The following is a 27,138-nucleotide window of genomic DNA, read 5'->3' as shown; positions in this document are numbered from 1 at the left end:
TAGGACTATGCTTCCTCCTCACCGTCACCCAGCCGCCCTCTTTCCTCAGCTGCTTGGGGTCTGCCGGGGAACAGCTAGCAGGGCCTATGCTATCTTTGGCTGCACCAGCTACAGGGGCCTGGCTAGCTACGGGTGAATGAAGGGTGCGAAGCCGAGTCTCCAATTCAGTAATCCTGGCCTCCAGAGCTGCAAATATGCTACATTTGTTACAAGTATCATTACTGCTAAAGGAGGCCGAGGAGTAGCTAAACATCTGACACAATGAGCAGGAAAGAGCAGGAGGGACAGGTGAAGTAGCCATGGTGCTAACGAGTCGGCTACGAGCTAAGCTAAGCTAGCGAAACAGTACAGAGACAGTGAGTGAATACTTTGGCAATAAATTAGGTAGTGAGTACACAGAAAGTGTGCTTCGGATGAAGCATGTGAAGATTATACTATGAAAAAAGAATGTATTTAAAAGTTTTTAATTAAACTGCTAAGCAGATAAGCTACTCAGAAACACCACTGTGTTTGAGCAGGAACAGGAAGTGATACTCTACCACAAAGCGAGCGAACACCAAGTATTTATATAGCACCAAATCACAATGACAGTTGCCTCAAGGTGCTTTATATTGTAAGGTAGACCCTACAATATATCTATGCTGTCCCCAGCACAGATATTGTCTGTCTCCCGAATCCAAACTGGAAGCTGGTTCCACAGAAGAGGGGCCTGAAAACTGAAGGCTCTGCCTCCCATTCCACTTTTAAATACTCTAGGAACAACAAGTAGGCCTGCAGTGTGAGAGCGAAGTGCTCTAATAGGGTGATATGGTACTACAAGGTCATTAAGATAAGATGGGGCCTGATTATTTAAGACCTTGTATGTGAGGAGCAGGAATTTGAATTCTGGATTTAACAGGGAGCCAATGAAGGGAAGCCAATACTGCAGAAATCTGCTCTCTCTTTCTAGTACCTGTCAGGACTCTTGCTGCAGCATTTTGGATTAACTGAAAGGACAACCTGAATATAATGAGTTACAATAGTCCAGCTTAAATATTAAGAAATGCAACCAGTGCAAATCAAGTCATTGTTTTAGTATCACTCTGAGTTTGTTTTTCTTTTAATTTTACATTTATATTTCACACATGCAAGAAGTCCTACATATTTGTTTAATATGCTCATTAAAGAAATTATACTGGTCAAAATTGACTCCAAGATTTCTTATAGTTTAGTTTCTGTTAGTCTGTGGAACCAGCACCCCAACACATGAAGTATGGATTGACTCTCTGTTTACAAAGTCCAGTTCCTGATGCTGTGAGTTTTACCAGTAGGCAGTGCAGAGCTTGGATGGAGCTGCTGGGTGAGGAGACTTGCCAAGTTCTAACTGCCTCTGATGTCTATCCCTCGTATGTCTGAGGAACCCTCGTCTTCACAAGATCTGGGCTGTTTGCCATGTTTGCACACATTCTCCACTGGTACAGATGGCACAGAACCACACACACACACATGTAACGCAAAGTTATTTAAGGGCTAGTGTTATTGCAATGGGTAAGTTTACTGACTGACGCGCAGAAGAAATAGTTCTTTATGGAGCCTAGATGGTGTGAATGATGAGACCAACGACTGCAGTATCTTGTACCAAAAATATATTGAATAAATGGGGGATAGGGGAAATGGACCAAAATAATCAATACAACACACAACATAAATAAATGCCCACGATCAAATAATTGTGTAATAAATAATAAATCAATTGCTGTGATTTCCTGTGCAAGAGTCCTTTTGTTAAGAGTCCTTTTCGGTCCTTTACGGAATTCCTCCTTAGGGTCCAGTTTCATACAATGGGGAAAAATATGTCCGTAATCCAAAGACGGCAAAGCGGGGGAAAAGAGGGGAAAAAACAAAGAATGGTCCTACCGGCTCGCCACTTCAATATGAAGAAGATCAATTTAAAGGGGGGGGGGAAACCTGACCGCTGAGGTGATACAATTTTATAGACGAGTTTAGGGGAGAAAACGCTTTGTTTTCCAATGCCGTTCTTAACGCCATAAGCATACAGCCACAGCAGGAGTCGAACCGAAGTATCCCTCCACAGCCGGTTTTCATAGTTGCCGCGACGTGGAAGGAGCCAATCAGGAGAGGGACCTCAAATCAGCTGGCGTGAATCATGTGACAGGGTGTAGTTGATATGGGTTACACACACACACACACACACACACACACACACCAAATCACTGTAAGTGATCGTAAGTTTGAGTACTTACGATTGTTTTATTGTACTTTTTATATTTTACATTTATATTTATTATTGAATTTTGCACCAAGGGAGTGGCACTCCAATTTCGTTGTACCCTGTACAATGACAATAAAGGCTATTCTATTCTAAAGGGTCAGAAGGTCAGGTATTAGAACCATTTCATTACTCAAACTGCAGTTCACATTCATCATATTAATTAAACTTCTTTGATTTTATCTTTGATTAATAATAAAGAGGATTTACTATTAGCAAAAGCACATACGGATAAACTTAGAAACGCCATGTTTCTAAGATTTTTAAGGCAGAGTACAGTAACCTCAGTATTGTCCCAAACAAAGCAGGAAATTAGAGGTCATCCAGATTTTTTTGTCTTTCGGACATTCCTGAAGTTTAACTAACTGGTGAGTAGTGTTGGTCAAGTTATTTGAAAATAGTAATTAGTTATTTATTACTGATTACTTGTCCAAGAAAGTAATCCCATTAAATTACTGATTACTTATTTTCAAAACTAATTGGTTACTTTATTACTTGGTTACTTTTTAAAAACGTGATGCACAACCTGAATACGTAATAAAGCAATAGACCTTTCAGCCCAATTCTAATTTTTTCTGCATAATCCATCATATAAATCTGAATCAAATAAAAAAGGCTCTTTTTAAAATGTGTTTTATTAGTTTTAATCTTTTAACTTTATAAGATAAGATAAGATGAGATAAGATAAACCTTTATTAGTCCCACACGTGGGAAATCTTTTGGTCACAGCAGAAAGTGCAAGAGCAGTGAAAAATTAAGATAGAATAACATGCTATACAAAAAAAAAATACTTTCCTCTATTGGGAAAATTGCACTTGGTACTATTGCACATCAGGGAGACAGGGTGAAAGTTATCATTGTGTTTTGGATGTGTGTGTTTGTCTGTCTGCTTGTGTGTGGTCATCTGCAGAGACCATGTTGTAGAGTCTGACAGCAGTGTGAAGGAAAGACCTGCAGAGTCTCTCCGTCCCACACCGTGGGTGCCGCAGCCACTGAAGGAGCTGCTCAGTGCTGTCAGAGTCTCCTGCATGGGGTGGGAGATGTTGTCCAACAGGGATGACAGCTTAGCCACCATTCTCCTGTCACTCACCACCTCCACTGGGTCCAGAGGGCATCCTAGAACAGAGCTGGCCCTTCGGATCAGCCTGTTCAGTCTCTTCCTGTCCCCAGCAGAGATGCTGCTGCCCCAGCAGACCACACCATAAAAGATGGCTGAGGCCACCACAGAGTCATAGAAGGTCTTCAGGAGTGGGCCCTCCACTCCAAACGACCTGAGTCTCCGCAGCAGGTACAGTCTGCTCTGCCCTTTCCTGTAGAGGGCGTCTGAATTATGAGTCCAGTCCAGTATATTGTTCAGATGAACACCAAGGTACCTGTAGCTGTCCACAGCCTCAATGTCCATACCTTGGATGTTTAGTGGTTGCAGTGGAGGATGTTTGTGCCTGCGGAAGTCTACCACCAGCTCCTTGGTTTTACTAGTGTTGATCTGGTGGTAGTTTTGCTGGCACCAGTCCACAAAACCATGGGTCAGTTCTCTGTACTCCCTGTTGTCCCCATCAGTGATGAGGCCGACTATTGCAGAGTACTCAGAGAATGCACATGCATCAAGCAAAAATTAAATTATATGCAACAGAAATTTGAAATTTAAGAAATTTATTTAACATTTAAACCTATTTTCTGCATATTCCAGCACATAAAAAATTCAATTTTTGTGTTTACTTTTTCAAAAAGATGCAAGTAAAACACAATAAATAAAATCAAAGATTCAGCAGCACTAAGTCCCGTCTATTGTCACCTGTTTAGCAGGAGTGGGGCGGGTGGAGGTTTGCCCGGTGCTGCAGCGGTCATGTCAGTGGGGGATCCAGGGGCCCGTGTGGTCCACCCAACCCCACCGCAGAGGAAACTACACCCACCCCATCATTCAATCATCTACCACACTACATAAGACAATCGACACCCAGGTTGAGTTCATTCTCCACCTCTCCTGTGCCGCTCCCCGACCTGCAGAGTGGACTCCTGTGGAGCAGACCCTGCAAGGATCTGAGAAATTCCCCGCTGGTTGAAAAGACCCCCATTTCCACCGGCGGATCAGAGGGACCCCACGCCAGGGCAGGGCCCCCGTGCACGCACCCACCCACAACCCCGGTGACACACCAGCCAGGGCCCGAGCCCCCAGGACCCAGCCAGAGCCCCAGCCCGGAGGCGGAGCACCCCCAGAACCCCAGAACCCCAAGCCCCCCACACCCGCCCCAGACCACCCAGGGGCAGCTAGGCCACCAGGCCAGTGACCCACATCCACCAACGCAAACCCACCCCAGCCCTGCTGCACGCAGCCACCAGCAAAACGCCACCCATGAGTTACCAGAGTCCCCATCAGAACATAACCACGGGCCCCAGGCGGTGCTCTCTAAGGGAAATGTCCCTAGGGATCGCCCAGATGCCTCAAGTCCGCATCTACCCCTACACCAGCGATACTAGCGAAGGCGTGACAAAACCACGACCCCCCCACCCCCACTAGATGATGGAGCCGATCAAAGCAGCCCAGAGGGATTGATCTAATGTGGTGGCAGAGGCTGTATCAAGACTAATGTGATCTATTAGATGGTTTCTATATTGGTTAGAATTAAGATTATTTTTATTTTTCCAGTTCATGAGGAACAGGTTCTTGGCAATGCATAGGGCCGTACAAACCATATGGACTGTATTCATTTTTGCAGTGACATAATCTAAGCTGCCCAACAAACACACTAAAGGAGAAGTTGGAATGTCACATTTCAGACACTTTGATAAGTCTTCACATATCTCGCACCAAAACTTCTGAACTGGTGGACAGAAACAAAGAGCGTGGATATAATTGTCCAGTGTATTGCATTGACAGTGTGAGCAGTTGGAAGATGTAAAGCTCATCTGGAACATCCGATGACCAGTATAGTGCACTCTATGTAGTATTTTGTATTTTACTAATTGCAGACTGGGATTTCTGATCCATTGAAAGGCTTTTAAGCATATCTGACACCAGAAGTTTTGGTCTAAGTTAACTGATAAATCTGCTTCCCATTTTTGCAATAGGAAGTGATATTGATTCATCTGTTTTAGAAAGTGTTCTGTATATTTAAGACAATAATTTTGGGGTTTTAAGAGTAAGAAATTGTACCACACTTGGTGGTGTTTGTAATTCAACTTGACTGGGTGTAAATTTCTTTGTTACAATGGATTTAATTTGTTGATATTCTAAAAATCTTTTCTTGTTGATCCCATATTGTGTAACTAGTCTGTCAAATGGAATAAAGTCTGTTCCTTCCAATATATGTGCCAAGTATTTAATTCCTTTACAACTCCAATCTGGCAAGTTATTCATGTTATTGTTTTGTAATATGTCCAGATTGTTCCAGATAGGTATACGTTTGCATGGGATTAATGAAGACTCTGTCTTCATTAATCCCAAACAGTGAAGGGGAGAGTGGGCATCCCTGCCTGGTGCCCCTCAGGAGACAGAAGCTGGAGGATGTTTGGTCATTTGTTCTGACACAAGCTGTTGGGAAATTATATAATATTTTTAACCAGTTTATGAAAGAGTTTCCAAAACCAAATTTGTGTCAAGTTGCAAATAAAAATTTCCAGTTAACTCTGTCAAACGCCTTTTCTGCATCTAGAGGTTATATTTTGGTTTCAGTGTTTTTTCTGTATGAGTAGTCTATTAAATTATGTAATCTACGTGTGTTTGTTGATGAGTGCCTTCCTTTTATGAAACCAGTTTGGTCAGGATGAATGAAGAGGGGGGTTATCTTCTCTAATCTCTTTCAGAGAGCTTTGCAGATTATTTTGAGGTCTACATTAATAGGGGATATTGGACAATAGCTTGAGGGGAATACAGTAAGTCTTTGTCAGGTTTAGCAGGAGACTAATGTTGGCAGAATTCATATTTGGTGGTAGGCTGCCATTTTCCTTGATTTCCTGCAACATTCTGTCGAATACTGGTGCCAGAATTGTCCAGAATTCAGAATTCTCCAGGAAAGCCGTCTGGACCTGGAGCCTTAATATTGGGCATACTTATCAGGGCTTCCTGGAGTTCACCTGGAGTCATTGGTGACTGCAGTGCCATTGTCTGGCTTTTTAGTAGTTTCGGAAGGGTTACATTGTCAAGAAACTGATCAATTTCATTTTTAGATGGGTTTATTTGTGGTGAATATAAAGTTTCATAGAGATCCCAAAAACGTTGTTTATTCTTTCAGGGTCATATATTGTGTCACTGTTGGTCACTGTTTTAAATTAAATCGGCTTTCAGCTTTAATTCAAATTTAAAATTCAGATTTAAAATGGTGCTGGATTAACTTACAGCCATTTTATACACAGTCCCACATTTTTAGAAATGTGCCCAGTACTTGATTAAACTAATATAATTATATAAGAATATAAGAGTTTTTAAGTACTTGGCTTCGCAGTCTGACTTTAATCTACAACCAATGAACATTCTGCACACACTACATCATTACAGTTTATCTCAACCTAAGAGCTGGGATAGGTTCTACCACCCAGACAAACCTGAAGTGGTTAACAAGAAGAAATTGTATGGCTGGATAATTTGCTGTTATTAATTAATAAATAAAGTACTGATTATGCTTATCATTGCAATGTCAGCTATTGATCTGACTGCTCATTTCCGAGTCAAATTATTGATTGGGTTTACCATGTCTTACCAGGAAGGGGGGTTATTAGGCACGTCACCTAGACTCCCACCACCCTGAATCTTTATCACTTGCACTTTGATACCTTCTATTAGTCATGAATGAGTAAGATATAAATCTGTCCAACTCTATCAAGCTCTGAAGTCTGCTCCAGTGTGCCTTGCAGGAAGGTAATGACATCGATGAGTTCAGTCAGGTTCTGATTTGTGTTGTACACAGCTAGTATTTTGCTGCAATTGGGAATATTGTTTGTACATTGTAGTGCACATACTAGTAGCTACACATAAGCCTCAAATTAAGGATTCAGTAAGTTTTTAGATTGTTTGTCATGTATGTTTTAACAATCTGTAAAATTTCACTCAGGTAATGTTCATCTGACTAATTGTATTAGCAATTGTAGTTGAAGCTCTGATTTTGTGACTCATGTAGGATATACTATCTAATGACACTGATTTATAATTACTCAGAAGCTCAGTTCTACAGAAGGACACCAGGGGAGTCTCCAGACAACAACATGGCAAAACTCCTTATAGGTAAATAACGTTCATTCATTCTTCCATTAATTTTTCCCTGATAATTTATTGAGCGGTAGAGCATCGGCATTATAATACTGAATTTATCATTATTATTATTGTAATTACTATGCATAATATTTTTTCTATCCTTCTATCTTGGATAGAGATTACATGTATTTAGTATTGATCAGGGCTCAGGCCAAGAGTGAAGGATTTTGGTGTTTCTCAACAACAATGCTCCATCTGGTGGCAGATGGCTGCATAGCATTTAAAACACATCAATTTACCAGCAAGGGCATCAATTAAAATGTTAACAATTATATCTAACAACTAGTACATCTGGTACCAGTAGTAACAATAGCGACGATTAGTCATCTTGTTGTCTATACATGCCTGGTATTCACCACCTGTTATTTTTCCACGTTTTCTTTTTTCCTTTTTTCAGCTCTGGGCATACTATGTGTTATACACATCGGTAAGTACCTGTGTTCACTGACCGAGTCTTGCCACCATGATCAAAGTTTCAGAACAAACCCAACGAGTCTTTGCTTCCTTTAGGTTCAGCCAATAAGCTGGTGTGCCAAATGACCAACTGGGCCCAGTACAGACCAAGTGCTGGCAAATTCACACCAGACAACATCGATCCCTTCCTGTGCACCCATGTCATCTATGCTCTGGCCACCATTAACAGCGTCAACCAGATCATCCCCGTTGAGCAGAATGATGAGGAGCTGTACAGCAGCCTCAACAGCCTCAAGAATGTGTGAGTTCAGTCGTGCTATGCACCAGTATTAAGCACAATTTAACATTAGCCTGCAACCACTTTTAAGCCAAAAATCATATTTCAGTGTTTCCATCACTGCTTTTTTCAAGTAAGAGTAGCTTTTAGAAGAATAAGAGCGACGAGTAACCTTGAATTCTGTCACAATATTTGTAATTATTTAGAAATAATTAAGATCACATTGATCACGGCAATCTGACTGGAAGTAAGGTGTTCCTTAATTATTTAAGGTTATGTCTGTGTGTTTCCTACTCTCTGCTAACAGCAACCCTGCACTGAAGACTCTGCTGACTGTTGGAGGAACAGTTAATGGAGTGAGCCCGTGAGTTTCACCTTCACCAGTTCTCAGATCTCATATCTACCTCTGTTACTTTCATGTAGACGAGATGTCATGTTTTGTTTTTCCCTGCATCCCACCAGATTCATTGCTATGGTTGCCACTTCTGAGAATCGTGCACTCTTTATCAAGTCTGCCATCAATTTCCTGCATGCCCATAACTTTGATGGGATAAACCTGGACTGGGAATATCCTGGACACAATGGTAGCCCAGAAGGGGACAAGGAGAAGTTCACTCTGTTGGTCACGGTAAACACGGCTCAAATTTTAAATACAATGTTGAAGCTAGACTACATTGTGGCATGATGGTTAGCGCTGTTAGCTGTGACAGTAGGTGTGAGTATGAGTGTGAATGGTCACCTGTGTCTCTGTGTTAGCCCTGTGAAAAACTGGCGACCTACGAAGAGTGTAACCACCTGCCTCTCACCCTGTGGCAGCAGGACCCTGAACTGAATAAGCAGAAGAAAACGAATGGATGCTGAATATTGTTTGAGAGTGTTTTCTCTACCATTGAATTCTTTTGGTTGGGTTAATTTCAAAAAGTTACTTTGTGTTGAACTTTTGTTGACCACTGCATTGCAAAATTTTGTTGATGAAATTAAATAATTCTTGTAAAACAGAAGAGCCAATATAGCTTTCAATCCATTCAGTGTCTCCATGGCCTCATAAGTCAAACCTCACAAATATTAAATTAAAATAAGGTCCTGTGTGTCTTCGACCTTGAAATAAGACTGCACTGGAAATCTGTCCCTGTGGAACAGAATGATGAACGGATGAATGTACCATACCCTGTTTTCTTTCATGTTACCTCTGTCACCATTCTTTTTCCTGACAGTTTAGAATATACATTTACTGTATTTATGTAACTACTGACACCTTTTCCTCACAAAAAACAAAAACCCTTTGTCATAACAGTGTATTGCTTTGAGAATAATCATTCTTCATTGTTGTAATCAGAATTTTCTCTGACTGGCTCTGCGATGCTTTTGCCCTTGCCCCTACAGGAGCTTGTAAAAGCATTCGAGGCTGATGCCATAGAAAACAAGAGAACTCAACTGCTGCTATCGGCCAATGTTGCTGCAATTCCTCAGACCGTTGATAGAGCATATGAGGTCGCCAAGATTGCACCGTAAGCTTGATTTCAGCATTTGTACATATTTTAAGGAAAGTAAGGTATCCAAAAAGTTTTCACCATTACTGAACTTGATAGTATTAGCATTACTTATTACTGATTGGTATTACTTATTAGTATTTCTTATTAGTATTTCTTATTTCAAATGACACAGAGCCCAATTTTACATGTACTGGGTGACCACAAAAGTCCCATATGTTCTGTGTCTTTCACCAGTGAACAAATGTATTGAACAAAAATTTCTAACCCAACAGACACTTTGACTTTATCAACATCATGACCTATGACTACCACGGTTCCTGGGATCCAGTAACTGGACACAACAGCCCACTGTATGAGAGCGCTGTGGACTCTGGCGTACAACTTCATTACAACATAGTAAGAACCACACCATCACATCTACAACTGTCTTCTAGGTTGTTGAAAAGAACACAATGAAAGAATGAACAGGGAAAAAAATAACAGGGTACAACTGTCCTGTAGATTATGAAGCCTGTTAGACCATATTATTGCTATAATCAAACATTTAGAGAACAACAATATGCTCAATGTTCTTTGTTTTCTTCTTCAGATAAAGGTTATCCAATCAAATGTAACACAACAAGAAGTTTAACACAAGCTTTATGCAATATTCTTCTCCCTTTTTTGTAGAACTCTTCTATAGCCTACTGGGTATCTCTGGGAGCACCATCTGAAAAGCTGCTGCTAGGTTTCCCTACTTATGGAAGGACCTTCCGTCTTAGCAGTGGGGCAAATGGCCTGGGAGCACCAGCCAATGGGCCCGCAGATGCTGGACCCTACACTCGCACTGAAGGTTTCTGGGCCTTCTATGAGGTACAACAATACATTCATAAAAAGCTCAAGTTTGTTTGTGCTATAAGTCACCTATTACTCCATGATTGGTGGCTGTAGCTCTGCAGGTAGAGCAGGTCATCTACTAACTGGAAGCTTAGTGGTTTGATCCCTGGCTGGTCCAGTATCCTTAGGCAAAGTATTGAAGCCCAGGTTGCTCTCCGATGTGTTCATCAAAGTGTGAATGTTGGACAGAAAGCATTTAGGTGTGGAAAAAGTGCTTGTATGAATGCATGTTTATAAATCCCTGTGAGTGCTCAAGTAGAGTAGAAAAGCCCTATGTAAGAACCTCTTCACCTACCATTAATCCACTTAACAAGGAAAATGTCAGTCCAAAAGCCTGTGTTGTTTCTGGATTACCAGATCTGTGACTTCACTAATACTGCTACTCTTGGATGGATCTCTGAGCAAGAGGTTCCATATGCCACCTATGGCAGTTCCTGGCTGGGCTATGATGACCAGCGCAGCTATTCTTCCAAGGTAAACAGTTTTGACATGCTGCAAATATGACAAGTTCTTGTATTTGTTCTGTTCTATTGAATTGTACCCGCTTTTATCATAATCATTTTTGTTGGCTGTCCCGCAGGTCCAGTGGCTGACTGCCCACAATTTGGGAGGTGCTCATGTGTGGACTATGGATATGGATGACTTCAGTGGATCTTTCTGCTCAGCTGGAGCTTATCCTCTCATCAACCACCTCAGGATTTCAATGGGTAAGTGGTGTAAATCAGCTAGCTCAGCGTTTATAAAATACAATACAATACAATACAACTTTATTTATATAGCACATTTAAAACCAAAGGTACACCAACGTGCTTCACAACAAGGTTAAAACATAATAGATAATAGGGTACAAGTAAACTAACAAGTGAGAAACCATGTTAAACAATCAATACAGATAAAATAGGAAATAAAACATCTGAGCGTAATTTAGAAGATAAAATAACTGAGAATTCGTAAATATAAGGTAGGGGTATTTGGCAGGGTGGCACTGTGGTTAGCTCTGTTGCCGCACAACAAGAAGGTCCTGACTTCAATTCCACCATCAGGCTGGGGTCTTTCTGTGTGGAGTTTGCATGTTCTCCCCGTGTTTGCGTGGGTTCCCTCCGGGTACTCCGGCTTCCTCCCACAGTCCAAAGACATGCAGTTTGTGGGGATAGATTAATTGATTAATCCAAATTGCCCATAGGTGAGAATGTGGGAGTGAATATGAGCGTGAATGGTTGTCTGTCTCTGTGTATTAGCCCTGTGACAGACTGGTGACCTGTCCAGGGTGTACGCTGCCTCTCGCCCTATGACAGCTGGGATAGGCCCCAGTGCCCCCCGCAACCCTGAAAAGGATAAGCGGAAGCAGATGGATGGTATTTATACAGCTATACATCAATAGAAGATAAATAACATAGGGATAAAATATAGGGACTGAGCACTAACTAACCAAAAATGCTCGGTCAAACAGTTAAGTTTTTAACCATGATTTAAATGAATGGATGGAATCAGAGGTGCGAATAGCAGCAGGAAGATTGTTGCAGAGGCTAGGGGCTGCCAGGGCAAAAACACGGTCACCTCTGGTCTTTAACCAGGATCTAGGCAGCACTAAGAGTAATTGTCATGATGATCTTAGGGCTCTCCTAGGGGTATACGGACTAAGGAGTTCAATGAGGTAGCACGGCGGAGTATTGTTTATGATTTTAAAGGTAAGCAACAGAATTTTAAACTCAATGCCGTGTTTGATAGGAAACCAATGCAGGTCAGCAAGGACTGGGGTAAGAGGCAAACCTTCCAGTTGCAGCCAAAAGGCGTGCTGCAGCATTGTGGACAAGCTGCAATCTATGAAGAAGGGCAGAGTGGAGACCAAAGTAAAGGGAAATACAGTAGTCTAATCTAGAGGTCACAAAGGAATGGATAAGTTTCTCAAGGTCCTTGCGTGCTGTGCAATGTTTGGCCTTGGAGATTTGACGCAGCTGGTAGAAACTAGATTTAACTACAGAGGATACTTGTTTATCAAACTTAAAGGAACTGTCAAAGAGGACGCCTAAGTTGTTAACAGTGCCAGAAGGAAAGGCGGCAAGGGGTCCAAAAGTATCAGCAAATTGGCCCCGGGGAATATGGTTATCAAGCAACACTATTTCTGTTTTCTTCTCGTTTAATATAAGAGAGTTATCAACAGTGTACTGACGACGAAACGTCATCAGTCAGCCGAAAGTAAATTTGAATATCGTCAGCATAAAAGTGAAAGGAGCTATTATACTTCTCGAACATAGAGACTAGGGGCAGCATATACAATGAAAACAACATAGGGCCCAACACAGATCCCTGGGGCACACCACAGTAGAGGGAAGCAACAGAGGAAGAGTAGCCACCCATGGTGACGGAGTATGACCTATCCGAAAGATACGATCTAAACCAGTTAAGGTCACTACCCCTTATGCCTACTGTATGTTCAAGCCTCGTTAGGAGGATATTATGGTCCGCCATATCAAAGGCAGAATTCAAGTCCAATAAAACTAAGACTGTAGAGCACCCTGAGTCGGCAAATAAAAGAGGGTCATTAAGGACTCTCAGCAGAAAAAAATAAAAGAATAAAAATAAAAGTTTCTACCTATTTTTCATTGTCCCATGATACAGGCTTCGGTCCAAAGCCTACCACTACTCCACGCCCTACAACAACTAAGGACCCTGCTGCTGACTTCTGCTTTGGCCGTCCTGATGGGTTGTATGAAAACCCAGCTGACAAAACCACCTACTTCCAGTGCTTCAAGGGAAACACCTACCTGCACCATTGCCAGCCTGGTCTCATCTACTGGGACTCCTGCAAGTGCTGCAACTGGCCCTGAGCCACAGAAGCATGAGTTAAAGAACAAAAGTTCAACAATACAGAACACAGTCAATTATGGTTGAGTAAAATCTTGTCACAACTTACATTGATAAACATCATTGTCCTGAGTTAGAACAGGAACAGAAAGTAAACCAACAAGATATTACTTTTTGCATTTGACTCAATGTTTTCTTGACAAAAATAAACTAAATCGATTAATAACGTGTTCCAGTGATTGGTATGCTTGAATATTTTTCTTTGATGTGCTTTAGAGAAAAAAAAGACAAAAACAAGAAAACTCATATACATGATTAAATATTTTTAAAACTGTGCCTTACTACATTATATCTAATTCAGCTGCTCTAATTTTAAGTGGGAATTATTGCTGTGTTTTCATTTTTTGAACCGATTACACTTTAGTTAAATGAATTGGGGCAGCATGCTTGTGTGGTTGTGTGGTAGTGAGCACCGATGCCTCACAGCAAGTAGCTCTTTGAATATATTATATATATATAAATATATTTCTAAAGGTGTTATTGACATGACATTCTCATCAGATGTTGCTACAACCCATCAAATCCACACATGCAAAGGAATCAAACCACAGATAAACAAATGTATGTGTAATAACGACAAATGACACAGGGAAAAAGTGTTGAACACAGGAACAAAAGGGAGGTGCAAAAAGGCATGGAAAGACATTACCACAGCTGAAATCTATCAATATTTAGAAAGCAATCCTGACACTTACTCCAAATTAATTTGAACTGGTTTAGTTTCAAATGATGGCCTATAAAAAGGTGTCTTATTATGGTGTCACACAAAAAACCCTGCACATAATGAGTAAACAATGAACTCATGCAAAACCTGCACAACGTACTGATGGCATTGGTTGCAGAAGAATTTAGGATATGTCTGTGAAATACTGGGATAATAATCTGGTCATATGCCATAATACCCACCATGTCTGGAGGTCAAAAGGCAATGCATATCACCGCAAAAATACCATACCAATAGTGAAGTTTGGAGGTGGGAATATCATGGTTTGGGGCTGTATTCCAGCATATGGCACTGGCACACTTCAATTAACTGAAAGAAAGATAAATGGAAAAATGTACAGAGACATTTTTGATAAAAATCCACTATCATCCATCAGGATGATGAAGATCTCTTGAGGATTTCATGTGAGTAGCACATCTAGAAATATATTTACTTGGAAAATTAATGAGGTGTTTTATGCTTTTTTTACCTGCTGAGACTCAATCAGACATAATCTACAGCACCTGACTATGTGCAAACAACAGTGAAGCAAATCAAGCCAATATCTTCCTAAATTACAGACTTTGCATGCATTGTTGGACCAGACACGAACACACTATTTCCAAATGTTGCTCTTGTGCCTTCACACGCACATGAACTTGAGTGACATCCCATTCTTAATTCATCTGGGTTAATTTGATGTCGGCCCATTTTTTGCAACTATAACATCTTTATAGATTTTCCTTTGTGCACTGGTGTGCAGTCATAGGACAAGAATGGGCCATCCGCAAACTGTTCCCACAAAGCTGGGAGCATGAAATTGTCCAGGGGTTTCTTTCAATGGAACTAAAGGGCAAAACCAGACTCTTATGACCAGCACACCAAAACCAGACTTTTCCATGAGATGGCCACATGAAGTGCAATTCAGTTTGTTAGTGAAGGTTACAAATGATCTTCTTATGGCCTCTGACAGTGGACTCATCTCTGTGCTTGTCCTGCTAGACCTCAGTGCAGCGTTCGATACTGTTGACCATAATATCCTATTAGAGCGATTAGAACATGCTGTAGGTATTACAGGTACTGCACTGCAGTGGTTTGTATCATATCTATCTAATAGACTCCAATTTGTTCTTGGAGTCTTCTTCACACACTGAGGTGAGTTCCACAGGGTTCGGTGCTAGGACAAATGCTGTTTACATTATACATGCTTCCCTTAGGCAGCATCATTAGAAGACATAGCATACATTTTCACTGCTATGCAGATGACACCCAGCTCTATCTGTCCATGAAGCCAGGTAACACACACCAATTAGTTAAACTGCAGGAATGTCTTAAAGACATAAAGACCTGGATGGCCGCTAACTTTCTGCTTCTTAATTCAGATAAAACTGAGGTTATTGTACTCGGCCCTGAAAATCTTAGAAATATGGTATCTAACCAGATTCTTACTCTGGATGGCATTACCTTGGCCTCCAGTAACACTGTGAGGAACCTTGGAGTCATTTTTGACCAGGACATGTCCTTCAATGCACATATTAAACAAATATGTAAGACTGCTTTCTTCCATTTGTACAACATCTCTAAAATTATCCTGTCTCAGAGTGATGCTGAAAAACTAGTTCATGCATTTATTACTTCCAGGCTGGACTACTGCAATTCATTATTATCAGGATGTCCTAAAAACTCCCTGAAAAGCCTTCAGCTGATCCAAAATGCTGCAGCAAGAGTCCTGACAGGGACTAGAAAGAGAGAGCAGATTTCTCCTGTTTTGGCTTCCCTTCATTGGCTTCCTGTTAAATCCAGAATTCAAAATCCTGCTCCTCACATACAAGGTCTTAAATAATCAGGCCCCATCTTATCTTAATGACCTTGTAGTACCATATCACCCCATTAGAGCACTTCACTCTCACACTGCAGGCTTACTTGTCATTCCTAGAGCAGTGATTCTCAAACTTTTCACAATGAGTACCACCTCATAAAATATATGGCTCTTGAAGTACCACCCTTATGACTGACATCAAAGTACAGTAACATAGGCCTATTTAACAACACATACAGTTTACACGAGACAATTTTATTTCTTGAATGTTATTTATTTTAACAGTCATAAACAGGATGTGACAAGTGATAATAATAACAGCTGCACTGCATTAAAACATTCACAGCAGGTGGGATATCCAATCTTTAAGTGACCTGATGAATCCTGCTTCCGGGTCCAAACTACTCTGCATTTATTAAGGCTGTTGTGTTTTTAACATATTTTAATGCTTTGTTTTTTGTTCTATTTATTCTGAACAAGCCCCTAAAACAGTCAGTGATCACTGTCGGCCTCACTCTGTTTTTATCATCACTATTCATTTTAAAGCCTCAAAATCCTGCTCCTCACATACAATGTCTTAAATAGTCAGGCCCCACGTGCACGTCGAAGCTCAGTTTGCTCTTTGTGGCGTTTCAGCCGACAACATGAAATACCATCATGTGGTGGCCTTGCTGGATCCGCTGTCCACCCGCCGTGTGATGGCCTCCTCCGGGATCCCCCAACCCAAGGGAAATACACTGCTCTTAAGGCGCTGCTGCTGTGGCGCTACTCCCTCTCTGATGCAGAGCAGGCCGAGAAACTCCTCGCTCTCTGCGCCTGGGTGAGCTCATGGAGAGCACGCTGCCCTTGCTAGGAACGGATGACGGCGGATTGCTCTTCACTCACATCTTCCTCCGACAGGTGCGGGTGCGAGCTGGCCTTGCCAACTCCCCGCTGCTGGCCGCAAAGGATTACGCCCACTCACAGAGGAAGCGGATCGCATTCTCCTGGCTACCAGGAGCTTCGGCATCCAGGATATGGTTCCCGAGTCACTGACGGCATCTTCCACACCCCCACCGATTCTCCCGGGGGCCTCCGACTTATTGATGGTGGCTGGGATTGCGGCATGGCGGAAAACGCCTGTGCTTTTACCATCAGCTTGACAGCGTCGTGCTGCCTTTGCAGTTTTAAGGCCCTGGGAAATGAGCCCGCCAGCGCTCTGTAGCGGCTGTGACCGCTGGCGATAAGGAAAGGCTACTCTTCATAGAGGACTCACGCTCAGGGAGACATTTTCTGGTTGACTCCGGCTCACAGAAGAGCCTCTGGAACCCTCATGTCGTCTTTGAATTCAATTCAATTCAATTTTATTTATACAGCGCCAAATCACAACAACACTCGCCTCAAGGTGCTTTGTATTGCACAGCAGATCGTACACTAATTGTCATGATCCTGGGTCCGTTTGACCCAGCGTTTTGTGTTTTTCTATTTAGTGTGATTTTGGTTCTGTTCTTCCTCTGTTTGGTGTTTACTCTGTTCGGCCCGTGTGTGTCCTTGTATGTGTAGTTCCTGTTTTATTGTGAAGGTCTGTGTCTTATGTCAGTGTGTTCTGTTTACGTTTTCCCCTGCCTCGTCAGTTGTGATGTCTTCCAGGTGTGTTCCCCTCCTGTTTCCCTTCCCCTGATTCCTGGCGTGTGTATTTATAGTGTGTGTTACCTCGTCCTCATTGCTGGTTCGTCTGTGTTGTTTCCCCTCGGTCTCCCTGCGTCTCTCCATGTGTATTTCCCCCGACCTCCCTGCATCTTCGTTTCTGGTTTGTTTTGTTAGTTTTACCCAGTTTAGGTTTTCCTGTTCATGTCACCTGCCATTTCTGTTGATTTGCACTCCTGTCAATAAATATTCACTTGCACCTGAGCTGCTGCTTCTGGTCCTAAATAATTCCCACACGGCTTGCACCCGCAAACCGTGACAATAATAGATACAGAGAAAACCCCAACAATCATATGACCCCCTATGAGCAAGCACTTTGGCGACAGTGGGAAGGAAAAACTCCCTTTTAACAGGAAGAAACCTCCGGAAGAACCAGGCTCAGGGAGGGGCGGGGCCATTTGCTGCGACTGGTTTTTTTTGAATACCTCCACGATGGTATATTACTTAATCTTTTTTTTTTTTTTTAAAAATGGAGATTTCCCATGTACCACCAGAGAGCCCAATTACCATTTCTCAAACTGTGATACGCGTACCACAGTTTGAGAACCACTGTCCTTGAGTATATAAAAGTAGAATGGGAGGCAGAGCCTTCAGTTTTCAGGCCCCTCTTCTGTGGAACCAGCTTCCAGTTTGGATTCAGGAGACAGACACTATCTCTACTTTTAAGATTAGGCTTAAAACTTTCCTTTTTGCTAAAGCATATAGTTAGGGCTGGACCAGGTGACCCTGAATCCTCCCTTAGTTATGCTGCAATAGACGTAGGCTGCCGGGGATTCCCATGATGCACTGGGTGTTTCTTCTTCACTCACTATGTGTTAATAGACCTCTCTGCTGAATCATACTTGTTGTTAATCTCTGGCTGTTTTCCACAGCATGTCTTTCGTCTTCTTTCACTCTCCCCAACCGGTCACAGCAGATGGCCCCGCCCCTCCCTGAGCCTGGTTCTGCCGGAGGTTTCTTCCTGTTAAAAGGGAGTTTTTCCTTCCCACTGTCGCCAAAGTGCTTGCTCATAGGGGTCATATGATTGTTGGGTTTTTCTCTGTATGTATTACTGTAGGGTCTACCTTACAAAATAAAGCACCTTGAGGGGACTGTTGTTGTGATTTGGCGCTGTATAAATAAAACTGAATTGAATTTGTCACTCCAGGGAAACCGTCTCCACTGCTCCTGATACCAGTGGCAATATGTTTTACACCACTACATCCGACACTTTGCATTCCTAATTGGTAATGTAAGGATTTGATGATGTTGCTCGACCACTCAAGCTCATTACATGAAGCTCTCTACACACTGTTCCGATCTGAAGGCCACATGAAGTTTGGAGCTGTGTGGCAAGTGACTATGCAGAAAGCTGATTTTTTAGAAGCAGTCTGCATGATCACTTCCATGATCTCTCATCATGGAAGTGATCAGAACACTGGAATTTAATGATTTGAACGGGTAAATGAACTGGTTCTTATTTAGCTCTGTCTCTAACAGTTTTTTTGTCTACGCTGTTTCTAAGTGCTTACTATCTAACATTCACACACATTCAAACTCTGATGGATGCATTGGAAAAGCAACATGGGGTTAGTATCTTGCCCAAAGATATTCGGCATGCAGACTAGAGAAGACTGGGATCAAGCCACCAACCGTCTGGTTAGTAGGTGACCTGCTCTACCACCTGAGCTACAGCCACCCCCCTGGTGAGAAAATACATATTTTGAAAATATTGTGTAGTAGCAGCTCAAGCAGCTTGGAATGTTGACATGAGGAATTTTTCCAGACCACAAGTCTCTGGTCCAAAAACCGTGGGCTTTATACATAATTGGGAAACTTTCTTGGGAAAGATTCAAGATTCAAAGCGTTTATTGTCATGTGTACCAAGAAAAAGCATTTCTCTGTACAATGAAATTCTTTCTCCACTGTCCACACACGGATGCCAGTTAATATCTACAGATAGAATACAAATAGTATGAATAAATAAATGGAGACAAAAAAGAAAAAAATGAAGTATTAAATAAATTTATGTGCAAAAGAACTATGAGCTTAATATGCTGGTTGATATGTGAGATGACCTGAAGTGCAAAAATTATTGCTACTGTTAAAAATAGGTCAGCTGTTCATGAGTCTGATAGCAGTGGGGAAGAAGGAGTTGTTGAGTCTGGATGTTCTGGATTTCACACTTCTGAACCTTCGTCTCGAGGGCAGAAGTGTGAACAGTACATGTTGGGGGTGTGTGGGGTCTTTGAGGATGGAGGCAGCTCTCCTCTAGACTCTGCGATGGTAGATGCTCTGCAGAGAGGGCAGCAGGGTCCTGGTGATCTTCTCCGCAGTTGTTATCACTCTCTGCAAGCGTTTGCGGTCCATATCAGTAATGCTGCCGTACCATGCAGTGATGCAGCTGGTCAGGGTGCTCTCCACAATGCAGCTGTAGAACCTGCTCAGGATCTTGGCCAACATACCAAATAAAAACCTTGTTAGTAGACACGGCATCTATCCCACTTTGGATGGAGCAGATCTTATTTCTTCTTATTTGAACAAATTCACTAAACCCCCCAAATCATAGAATGGGGACTCAGAATGGGGACGAGGAAGGAGAGTTGCAGAGTTATATGCAACTGGTTACAGGATGATTATGTTAGTTTAGATGAATCACCAAACCAAGTCACACTAACTGTCAGAATCTTCAAAGGGGGTGTGCCATCAACCAAAGAGCCAGACATAGCTTTAATTCATTTGAAAGCCTAACACTTAGCCTTATCCACCTTAATTGAAAAACTCAAAAATCAGTATTATTTGTTACCTATTATCCACTTGGCCCCTACCCAGAGTTTCTCTCTGATTTCTCAGACTTTATCTAAATTAGTGCTCAGTTCAGATAAAATAATTATTGCAGATTATTCTGAAAATGAAAGCCTCGATACAGCAGAGTTATCTTAAAATGTTAAACACCCCACCCACCACTTTAATCACACTTTAGATCTTGTTCTGTAATGTGGCATAGAAACTGAATATTTAATGGCATTCCCTGAAAACCATGTTTTGTCTGATAATTTCTTAATAACATTTACATTTACAATAATAAATTACACAGCAGTGGGCAATACATTTCATTACAGTAGATGTCTTTGTGAAAGTGCTGTAACTAAGTTTAAAGATATAATTCCTCCACTGTTATCTTCTTCAATCCTATGTGCCAACACAGTGCAGAACAGCTACATAAATTCTACACCTACAGGTAAATGATTTTGTTAATAGCTTTACATGCACCCTGCATATCACTCTGGATACTGTAGCTCAAATAATAAGTACTTTACTACCTGGTATAACTCTCACCTTATCCAGACAACCCAGAAGATCTTCATTTGGTTTGGAAAAGAGCTTATTGCTCATTAAAAAAAGACTTTCTTAAACCTGGACGTCTTACTGTTCATCACCGATTGAAGAGAATAAGAACAACCACAGGTTTCTCTTCATCACTTGTAACACAATTAAAAAACCCAAGAAAGAAACAAACGACAAAACCTGTTCTTTGTAACATGTGAATAGTTGGAGCCACCTGGTGGATAAATAATGCAACTGCACTGCTATGGTTCCTCACCACGTCACAGTACTTGTTTCAGCAAAGGTAAATAAACCCAACCGGGAGGTGTATTATCTTGGGTTACAGAAGCTAACCCAAGCTAGCAGAAGCTGATTACAACAGTGCCCACAGCACCTGTGGGCACTGTTGTAATCAGTTGCTGTATGTTTGATAGTGAAAATATTCTCTCTGTATTTATTGTTAATATGTATTTTATTATAAACACTGCTAGCATGTAACTTGAAAGTTACAGTCATCTTGGTGCACAAATAGTAACTTTATTCACGAGTAGCCATTTTGGTTTGCATGCTAAGCTAATATAGTCCCACTCAGAAGTTTAGGATCACTTGAAAAATGGCAAAAAATCACATTTTGCATGGTTGAATCTTAACAAGGTTCCTAGCAGAGCTTCAACAGGCAACAAGAAGAAATGAGAGTGTCAGGGAGCTGGGTCTGTGATCTGAGGCGATTCGGGTCAGCTTGCTAAGGCTCCACCCCAGTGGAATCGCTTGCATCCAGGTCTCCGCCACGAAGAAGTCCCACACTCACCGCCTCGGTCGGATCTCCTGTCGCCTGCCTCATTTTTGGCGAGGACGTGGTCAGACAATGAGGATTCTACTGCCACGTCACTTCCAACCCCTGCGGCATCAGCTCCCCTTGCACCCACTTCCAGGAGGAAGCAGCGTCCACGCCACAAGCACTCTCTGCTGCGGTCGGAACCCCAGCGACCAGCAGTGGTGAGTCAAAGAGATTTTTGCTTTACTCCCTCAGAGCCGGGGGACATTAAAACTGTTTATTTGGAGAAGGCTAACTCTGGGACTACTCACACATTACATGACTGCAGAGCTAACATTTCCAAGTCTGCCATAGACAATTCTTTTCTGGACTCAAAGCCAAGTTCTGAACTCATAGACAATGTTTTCACGGACAATCAGGTGCAGAATGTTTTGTGTGTTACTGAATCAGCTTTCTTGGAGACAAAGAGCTAGTTCGGGGCCTGTTTAAGTACCAAAAAAAACCTATTACTAACCATGCTATAAAAACCAAGAATGAGACTGACTGTGTTTCAGGCTATGAAAAGTTGAAACGAGCTGAATTCAGTGAACTGGCTCTTATGTCACCCACTTCTGGCGGCCTAGAAACTGTTCGCAAGGAACATGCTAGCTGTGAGACTCAGCTGAGCCACTGTGGGACTGAAACTCAGGCCAGGTTGGCTCCAGAGGCTGAGTTGGAGGACTCAGGTTGCTCTGGATCCCCAGAGGAGCTTGTTTCAGTTGCCACTGGGGTTGCAAGGGGGGCAGAACAGAACAGAACCCAGCCAGCAGTCTCCTGTGCCAGCTGGAGGCTCAGGAGAGCCGGTGCAGCGTCCTGTCACACGGCCGCCAGCTCAACCACCTGCGACTTCCGCGCCGTCACCTGCATCTGCAATGCTGCCTTCAGCTCCACTACTATGGAGTTAAATCAGGGCCATAATGTTTGTGTAGTTAAAAGAAAAATTTGAAATCGAAAATATGTAAACTGAAAGCAAAAGTCACATTTTTAGAGTGAACTTTGAAAAAGAAAGAGTTGGATTTAAAATAAAATCAAACGTTACATTTTTTCAGATTCAGATCTTTTAAATTAATGTACAAAAAAAAATTCTTCAGGTTCGGATTTTTCTCTCAGCTTCAATTTTTTTTTTTTCACTTTCAGATCTCTATTTTTCAGTTACAGACTTTTGGCCCTGTTTTGGCGTGGTGGGCGTGGCTACACAGAGGGGCGGGGAATCATGAGTGACAGCAGACCGCTACAGGCTCAAGATGGTCCATTTTTCATGTTGCCTTCAGGAAACCTGGGAATGAACATAATTTATCAAGCTAATTATCATTTACTAACTAATCTTGAAATGACTGTTCAGTACAGAAATGAAGCCCAACTATCATGTTTTACAGTCCTGTGGTCTCAACTGATCAAAGTGATGTCATGACAAAAATGAATGACCAACAAAACATTTTTTCTCCTTCATGTCTGTCACACAAAGCTGTATGAAACATTTCTCGCGGTTAGTATCATGGTTGCTAGGCAACCTGAACAGCGCGACGAAGGCTAGACCGTCCCATTTCACAAGCCTCTCACTTCCGCACTTCCCGTACTTGTAGTACGCACCGTACGTAGTACGCGTAGTGTGTGTACTTCAAGCGTGCATACCCTGAATTGGGTGAACGATGACACAGCCATCGTTCACTGAGGGACAAGTTGACAGCAGCCCCCACCCGATACAATGCGCGCTACTTTGAGAGCATGGGAAATGACCACTTCTCACGTAGTGGCTGGAAAAACGTCTCATAATTGATCAGTTACGGCGTAATTTGTACACATTACTGCTTGAAAGAGCTTTAGTAACTGAGTTTTAGCAGTTATGCATGACACGTTTTCTAAACATTATCAAATAATACAGTGCAGGAGGTGTTTGATAAATTATGGTCATTCCCAGGTTTCCTGAAGGCAACATGAAAAATGGACCATCTTGAGCCTGCAGCGGTCTGCTGTCACTCATGATTCCCCGCCCCTCTCTGTGTAGCCACACCCACCACGCCAAAACAGGGCCAAAAGTCTGTAACTGAAAAATAGAGATCTGAAAGTGAAAAAAAAAAAAATTGAAGCTGAGAGAAAAATCCGAACCTGAAGAATTTTTTTTTGTACATTAATTTAAAAGATCTGAATCTGAAAAAATGTAACGTTTGATTTTATTTTAAATCCAACTCTTTCTTTTTCAAAGTTCACTCTAAAAACGTGACTTTTGCTTTCAGTTTACATATTTTCGATTTCAAATTTTTCTTTTAACTACACAAACATTATGGCCCTGATTTAACTCCATACACTACCTGCAGCTATCTGTTTTTGACCACCTGACAAGATGGCACCTGTGATCGGCAATGCCGCTGCTGTCAGGGTCTCTATTCTTCTGTTTTGTGCTGTATTACCTATTCCGCTTTTGTCTGTGGATGAGATTACAGTTACCTACATTTATGATCGACACACCTTATTTCAGATCAAGTCAGCAATGGAGTCGATGGATGAAAACGGGAAACACTTTGAAGGCTTCCCTCCACCATTTGGGCGATCAGCTGTTGCCCATAAACCGGAGTTGCCGTTCTCCTCGTCGGAGGAAGTGAGGAAGGAGGGCGGGCATCCAAGTGAGATTATGTAAATATAGGAGTACCGTTGTTTTAGCGTCCTGCTTGGGGCTCCTGGCGTTGGATGTTTTAGCTAAAACGGACCTCCAGCTGAATGCATGGCTTCTCCGCATGGGTTTCATCAGATCGTCATGTTTGATACCAGTTTTCCCAGTCTATGTGAGTAACCATTTCATTGTCCCACAGCTTAAATGGTAAGAAATCCCGGGGAGTGTACAAGGCAACCCTGCGCCAAGCCCCTCAGGATTTAACCAAAGATGTTTCAGCCTCGCCGATTAAGATGACCCTATTAAACTTCCGTTCAATCTCAAATAAGGCATTTGTCCTCAATGATCTTTTTATTAGGAATAACTTGGATTTTATGTTCCTAACTGAAACTTGGCATTGGAATATGGAATTTTCTCATTTTAATGAACTGTCCCTGGCAGACTGTATTTGTCTAACCACACTGCGTCTTTCAGGACGTGAAAGTGGGCTGGCTGTTATTGCTAGAAACTCCTGTCGTCTGGTGAAGACCCCTTCTTTTATCTCCTTTGAGATTCAAATGATGAGGATTAATAGTACTAATCCCTTCTATGTGATCTTAATCTATAGACCACCAGGACTAGCTTGGGGTTTCTTAGTGGAGTTTGGGGATTTTCTGTCCTCCACCATTAAGCTGGAAAGAATCCTTCTGCTGGGGGATTTTGATTTCCATGTTGATGACAGTTCATGCCACGCTGCTTCTGATTTTCTTACTCTCTTAGACGCTTTTAATTTTACCCAACATGTGACTGGGCCAACACACAGCGATGGCCACACCTTGGATCTGATTCTGTCACTCGGTCTGGATATCGGACCAGTTTGTATTGAGGATATTTTCATTAGCGATCATCAAATACAGGATTGAAAACCAACTTAATTAGGATCTTTGCAGACTTTTGTTGGAGAACAGGGAGTACATAAGAGGAGGTTACAGAATGACCAGAAAAAGAACAAGGGAAATGATACAAAGGAAGCAAAACTCAATGCAAGACACAGGAGACAAATGACCAGAAAAGCCCCCAAAACAAAACAGCAACAACAAAAAAACCCCAGGACGTTACAATAATCTGAACCCAGAATACACAGTGATGATAATAATAATGTAATAATAATGATGAAAATTATTAGTCTATACATTAACTCTAGTACTTTTCACAGGGTCCCAGCAAAGTCTGTGAAAGCTGACAGTCAAAGTAAACAAGACATTTGAAAGGGTTGTAAATGTTTGAAGTGAGACTTGCAGCCTGCAACATGCACACTTCATAATGTATACGTAACCTTCACTAAAACATCACAGCCATGACAAGTGTGACTTCTGAACATCCTTAGAATGCTTATGGTTCAAACACCAACAAGAGAAAGAAAAACAAGTCTGTGTGAGTACAGGACACACTCACCCCACTTACCTCTCATCACATCTGCGAGAGGGTGAAAACGCTTATTAATAGAGTGAAGGACTCTTTCATATGTGTGCTTTTGCTAATAGTAACTTTATTCTTTATTCTCAATCAAAGGGATAAATCAAAGTATAAGTTTGACCAATATGTTAAATGAGAAATGTAGTTTGAGAAATGAAAATGAGGATGATTTTGTGTCTGCAGACATGATCTACTTCAACCTTTTATATCCGTGTCGGGGTACAGGCATGTGGAAACGAAAGGAATGTGTCGCCAACCAATCATTATACATGATTTGTATAAGAAAAATGGTATTAAAAGTATTTTAAGAATGTGTGACTTATAAAATGTAATAATTAGTGAAGTGTGTTGAGTAAAATGTGATTGACACACAAGGTTACAAAGCGAAATAGTAAAGGAATGTATTCCCTAATAAGGAATTATATTAAAGAGAATTTACTAACAAACTGACGTAAGATTGTATAAACTGAACGAAACATTAAATATACATATGTGAGTGATGTTCAAATGTAATAGGGTTAGCCATGTTAACAATAACATAGAAAATCATGCATGTGGAAAACTCTGATAGATCGAGGGAGAATGTCAGGGTATAACTGGACATTATTTTATATAAACAACGTGACTGGATGTGTAGACAGGAGGAGAGAGAGGGGGCAAGTGAGTGGGCACTTGGCAGAGAATAAAAGAGAGGGCCCAGAAGTTTTTGTGGTTCTTCTTTACGTCATCTGCTAGATGAGCAGTTCAGAAGATTGGATATAAGAAGAAACTCTCTGTGAATGCTACTCATGGCCATTGATCAGTGGTCTTTGATCAGTGGTTGTTGATGAATGGTCATGAGAATTTGCATAATCATGATGAAGGAACTGACGTCCCAGCCCATTGTTCCTTCAGTGGGCTGGTTTCTCCCACTGAAAACGCTACGTCCAGATGAACAGAATCAACTTTTGGAGATTTACTTACCTGGATGATTGAGAATGCATCAAGACATATACAGTGGGGAGATTAGAATCTTACTGAATTTTAAAAAAAATTCCCCAGTGAACCTGTCCGGACCCAGAGCTTTGTTGTTTGGAAGCATCTGAATAACCTTAAAAATTTCGCTTTGCGTTATGAGTTTACATAAATCATCCCTTTGGATTCCAGTAACTTTGGGTAAATTTAGTCCTAAAAGAAGTGGTGCATATCTTCTTTGTATGTTGATTTAAACTGGGAGCTATAAAACTGCTTATAAAAAGTTTTAAAAGTGTCATTAATTATTAAATTATCATATTTAAGTAAACCAGATGAGTCTCTAACATATGG

General features: G+C 41.6%; 1 protein-coding gene across 2 annotated transcripts; it reads left to right on the top strand.

Moving 5' to 3' along the window:
* The first annotated feature begins 7,064 nt into the window (after window positions 1–7,064).
* Window positions 7,065–13,605, top strand: LOC116320500 (acidic mammalian chitinase-like). 2 transcript variants are annotated; one of them, XM_039612452.1, is made up of 12 exons: window positions 7,065–7,124; window positions 7,422–7,487; window positions 7,915–7,944; window positions 8,028–8,232; window positions 8,516–8,572; window positions 8,671–8,836; window positions 9,592–9,716; window positions 9,974–10,097; window positions 10,371–10,553; window positions 10,935–11,051; window positions 11,158–11,284; window positions 13,197–13,605. In XM_039612452.1, the coding sequence occupies exons 2-12, from the start codon at window positions 7,469–7,471 to the stop codon at window positions 13,403–13,405; spliced, it is 1,362 nt and encodes a 453-aa protein (XP_039468386.1). In that variant the 5' UTR covers window positions 7,065–7,124; window positions 7,422–7,468; the 3' UTR covers window positions 13,406–13,605. The 2 variants fall into 2 exon arrangements, with proteins under 2 accessions (XP_039468386.1, XP_039468387.1); XM_039612453.1 differs by lacking the exon at window positions 7,065–7,124 and adding an exon at window positions 7,137–7,260.
* The last annotated feature ends 13,533 nt before the right edge of the window (window positions 13,606–27,138 follow it).

The sequence above is a fragment of the Oreochromis aureus genome, linkage group 5, assembly GCF_013358895.1.
Source record: "Oreochromis aureus strain Israel breed Guangdong linkage group 5, ZZ_aureus, whole genome shotgun sequence".
In the NCBI taxonomy this organism is placed as follows: Eukaryota; Metazoa; Chordata; class Actinopteri; order Cichliformes; family Cichlidae; genus Oreochromis; species Oreochromis aureus.
This window is presented reverse-complemented; position numbering and strand designations above follow the sequence as displayed.

Coding starts and splice junctions, on each gene's coding strand:
- LOC116320500 (XM_039612452.1), top strand. Junction 8,573..8,670: donor ACAGTTAATGGAGTGAGCCC/GTGAGTTTCACC, acceptor GCATCCCACCAG/ATTCATTGCTATGGTTGCCA. Junction 10,554..10,934: donor GTTTCTGGGCCTTCTATGAG/GTACAACAATAC, acceptor CTGGATTACCAG/ATCTGTGACTTCACTAATAC.